The sequence below is a fragment of the Penaeus chinensis genome, chromosome 25, assembly GCF_019202785.1.
Source record: "Penaeus chinensis breed Huanghai No. 1 chromosome 25, ASM1920278v2, whole genome shotgun sequence".
In the NCBI taxonomy this organism is placed as follows: domain Eukaryota; kingdom Metazoa; phylum Arthropoda; class Malacostraca; order Decapoda; family Penaeidae; genus Penaeus; species Penaeus chinensis.
In genome coordinates, this window is record NC_061843.1 from 2745084 (window position 1) to 2749825 (window position 4742).

The 4742-nt window shown below is 47.4% G+C and overlaps 1 protein-coding gene across 1 annotated transcript in view; it reads right to left on the bottom strand.

Moving 5' to 3' along the window:
- Nucleotides 1-4742, bottom strand: part of LOC125038672 — an 18998-nt gene extending 14256 nt beyond the window's left edge. Inside the window, exons 1-3 of the mRNA XM_047632220.1 lie at nucleotides 4612-4742; nucleotides 1707-1836; nucleotides 1-40 (exon numbers count right to left, since the gene is read on the bottom strand). The exon at nucleotides 1-40 is cut by the window's left edge and continues 133 nt beyond it. Coding sequence (XP_047488176.1) covers nucleotides 1-40; nucleotides 1707-1836; nucleotides 4612-4709 — 268 coding nt within the window. The 5' untranslated portion in view covers nucleotides 4710-4742. The remainder of the gene's footprint in view (nucleotides 41-1706; nucleotides 1837-4611) is intronic.

The window sequence follows — 4742 nt, forward strand, 5'->3', positions numbered from 1 at the left end:
CCGCCTCGCACCAGACCATGCCGTACTCGCCGAGGAAACGCTGTGAAGGATGACGAAGAAAAGGATGATGATAATGATAATTGTAATAATGGTAATGATGATGATGATGATGATAATAATAACGAGGATCAAAATGATGGTGATGATGTAGAGGATAATTATAATAATGAAGTGATGGTAATGATAATAATAATGATGATAACGATAAAGAAAATAATGAAAAATAATAATAATAATAAAAATAATAATAGTGAAAAATAATAATGATAATAAAAATAATAATAATGACAATGATAATAATAATAATAATTAAACAATAATAATAGTAATACTACTAATAATAAAAACAATAACAATAATAATAATAGTAATAATAATAATAATAATGGTAGAAGAGGAGGCGGGGGACACACATATATATATATATATATATATATATATATATATTTATCACTCTCATTTTCTCACTCTCTCCCTCTTTCTCTTTTTCTCCCTCTCCCCTTCCCTTCTTCCCATCCTCTCTCCCTCCTCTCTCTTTTTACCCTCACTCTCCCCCCCTCCCACCTTCCTTTCCCTTCCTCTCTCTGTCTGTCTCTCTCTCACTCCCTCTTCTCTCCCTCCCTCCCCTATTCCCCTCCTCACCTCCATCTCCATGACCTGCCTCTCCAACTTCCCCCTCATCCCTCTCCCTCTCCCTCCTCCCTCCCTCCCTCCTTCCTTCCCTCCCTCCCTCCCTCCTCCCTCCCCCTCCCTCTCCCTCTCTCCCTCCCTCCTTCCTTCCCTCCCTCCCTCCTCCCTCCCCCTCCCTCTCCCTCTCTCCCTCCCTCCTCCCTCCCTCCCTCCTTCCCCTCCTCACCTCCATCTCCATAACCTGTCTCTCCAACTTCCCCCTCATCCCTCTCCCTCTCCCTCCTCCCTCCCTCCCTCCTTCCTTCCCTCCCTCCCTCCCTCCTCCCTCCCCCTCCCTCTCCCTCTCTCCCTCCCTCCTTCCTTCCCTCCCTCCCTCCTCCCTCCCCCTCCCTCTCCCTCTCTCCCTCCCTCCTCCCTCCCTCCCTCCTTCCCCTCCTCACCTCCATCTCCATAACCTGTCTCTCCAACTTCCCCCTCATCCCTCTCCCTCTCCCTCTCTCCCTCCCTCCTTCCCCTCCTCCCTCCCTCCCTCCCTCCCTCCCTCCCTCCCTCCCTCCCTCCCTCCCTCCCTCCCTCCCTCCCTCCCTCCCTCCCTCCCCTCCTCACCTCCATCTCCATGACCTGTCTCTCCAACTTCCCCCTCATCCCTCTCCCTCTCCCTCCTCCCTCCCTCTCCCTCCCCTCTCCCTCCCTCCCTCCCTCCCTCCTTCCCTCCCCCATTACCCTCCTCACCTCCATCTTCATGACCTGCCTCTCCAACTTGCGACACTTCTCCTCCCTCCCCTCCTCCCTCCCTCCCTCCCTCCCTCCCTCCCTCTCCCTCCCTCCCTCCCCTCCTCACCTCCATCTCCATGACCTGCCTCTCCAACTTGCGACACTTCTCCTCCCCCCCCTCCTCCCTCCCTCCCTCCCTCCCTCCCCCCCTCCCTCCCTCTCCCTCCCTCCCTCCCCTCCTCACCTCCATCTCCATGACCTGCCTCTCCAACTTGCGACACTTCTCTCCCTCCCCTCCTCCCTCCCTCCCTCCTCCCTCCTCCCTCCCTCCCTCTCCCTCCCTCCCTCCCTCCCCTCCTCACCTCCATCTCCATGACCTGCCTCTCCAACTTGCGACACTTCTCCTCCACCGACGCCATTCGTGTGTCTTTGAGAGACTCCAGGAAGCCGACCTCACTGCCGACTGCGGTCTCCTCGGCTTTCATGTACAGCCTGGTGGGGAGCGAGGGAAGATGGTGAGGTAGGGTGTGGTATGGGGTTGGTATGGGGTTGGTATGGTGTGGGGTGGAGTGGTGTGGGGTGGTATGGTGTGGGGTGTGGTGTGGTTGGTATGGTGTGGGGTGGTGTGGGGTGGTATGGTGTGGGGTGGTATGGTATGGTTTGGTTTGAGGTGGTATGGTGAGGTAGGGTGGGGTGTGGGGTGGTATGGGGTGGTATGGTGTGGTGTGGGGTGGTGTGGGATGGTATGGTTTGGTTTGATGTGGTATGGTGAGGTAGGGTGGGGTGTGGGGTGGTATGGGGTGGTATGGGGTGGTATGGTGTGGTATGGGGTGGTGTGGGATGGTATGGTTTGGTTTGAGGTGGTATGGTGAGGTAGGGTGGGGTGTGGGGTGGTATGGGGTGGTATGGTGTGGTGTGGGGTGGTATGGTGTGGGGTGGTATGATGTGTGGTGTGGTATGGGGTAGTGTGGGGTGGTTTGGGGTGGTATGGTGTGGTATGGGGTGGTATGGTGTGGGGTGGTATGGTGTGGGGTGGTATGATGTGTGGTGTGGTATGGGGTAGTGTGGGGTGGTTTGGGGTGGTATGGGGTGGTATGGTGTGGTGTGGGGTGGTATGGTGTGGGGTGGTATGGTGTGGGGTGGTATGGTGTGGGGTGGTATGGTGTGGGGTGGTATGGGGTGGTATGATGTGTGGTGTAGTATGGGGTAGTTTGGGGTGGTATGGTGTGGTATGGGGTGGTATGGTGTGGGGTGGTATGGTGTGGGGTGGTTTGGTGTGGGGTGGTATGGTGTGGTGTGGTGTGGTATGGTGTGGGGTGGTATGGTGTGGTGTGGGGTGGTGTGGTATGGGGTGGTATGGTGTGGTGTGGGATGGTATGGTGTGGGGTGGTATGGTGTGGGGTGGTTTGGTGTGGTAGGGGGTGGTATGGTGTGGTGTGGGATGGTATGGTGTGGGGTGGTATGGTGTGGGGTGGTATGGTGTGGGGTGGTATGGTGTGGGGTGGTTTGGTGTGGTGTGGTGTGGGGTGGTTTGGTGTGGTGTGGGGTGGTATGGGGTGGTCTGGTTCGGTATGGTGTGGTATGGGGTGGTATGGGGTGGTATGGTGTAGTATGGGGTGGTATGGTGTGGTGTGGGGTGGTATGGTGTGGGGTGGTATGGTGTGGGGTGGTATGGTGTGGTATGGGGTGGTCTGGTGTGGTATGGTGTGGTATGGTTTGGTAAAGGGTGGTATGGTGTGGTATGGTTTGGTATGGTGTAGTGAGATATGGTGAGGTATTAGGAGGTATGGTGTGGTATGGTGTGACATGGTGAGTCATGGTGTAGTATGGTGAGTGGTAAATGAGAGGATACTGGCGGGGAGAGTGATAGTAAATGGTGGTGAGGTGGGGCTGTAGGGAAGATTGTGAGGTGTGATGAACCGTGCGTCGGAATGGTAGTTCTGGTATGGTATTTCGGGGAGATTGATGGTGCATCGAGGTGAAATGACAGTATATGGTGGCAAGAAGGTAGTGCATAGTGTTAAAATAATGCAAAGCAACAGGAATGTAATAGAAGAAAACAGTTTTTTCTTATCATAATAAATGTTAGTCCATGAATATAAGTAAAAATGTTAATGATGACAGTAATGTAAATACTACTACTACTAATTATTAATGATTATGATAAAAAATGTAATGATAATACCATTACTACTACTACTGATAATGCTGTTGATAACAATAATAATAACAATTGATCAATAATAATGACAATCCTGACAATCCTGACAGCTATCTAATAATAATAACAACGATAGTAACAAACCTGAATAGATGAAAACAGAAAAAAATACAATCAAAACCGTCTCATTTACTGAAATGAACGAAACGGATCTGACACGTCGATAATTACTCATATTATCATCATTAACACACTGAATGGGCTGTTGTCTTGTTTACTGTCCACGCATCAACAAACCGAATCGAATGGCGAAAATACGATCTCATAGAGAAGTGATTTTTTTTTTTTTTTTTACTTAATTAGCGTTGTTTACCGATTAATTGTTGTGAAATGGTGAGGCTTCATTAAATCAAAGGACTGCAGTGATGATGAAAATGTATGCTAGTGTCTGTGTTGTTATCATTAACAGAAATAATAATGACACTAATAACAACAATAATGATTATTATGATAATACAGATAATGGGGTGAAAACAACAACAATAATAATGATAATAATAATAGTAATAATAATTATAATAAAAACAATAACAATACTGATTAGAATAATCATACTGGTGATGATGATGATGATAATGGTAACAATAACATTATTAATGATAACGATAATAATGATGATTATTATAATTATGATAATTATTTTCATTATCATTGTAATCATCATTATTATCATCATCACTATTATTGTTATCAGTATCATTATCATTATAATTTTCATTATTATTATTATTACTATTATTATTATTATTATTATTACTATTATTATTATCATAATTATTAATTAATCAATTAATATTATCATTATCATTATTTTTATTATCATCATTATTTTTAACATTATCATCATTTCTTTTATCATTATTATTATTATCATTATCATAATCATTATTATCATCATCGTCGTCATCATCACCATTATTATTATTATCATTAACACTGTTATCATCATCATCATTCTTAATATTGCCATGCCCTAATGCCCCTTCCCTTGGCACCCTCTCCCCTACGCCCCTCTGCCCCAGAAACCCTCTGCTTAACCCCCTTACCTCAGCTTCTCCTCGAGGACCGCTATGTGGAAGTCCCTCTGCTTGAGCGCCTGGCGAGCGTGGGAGAGCTGGGTTTCCATGACCACGAGGCGGTTCATGAGGAGTGCCAGCAGCTCCCTGTCGCTCGCTCT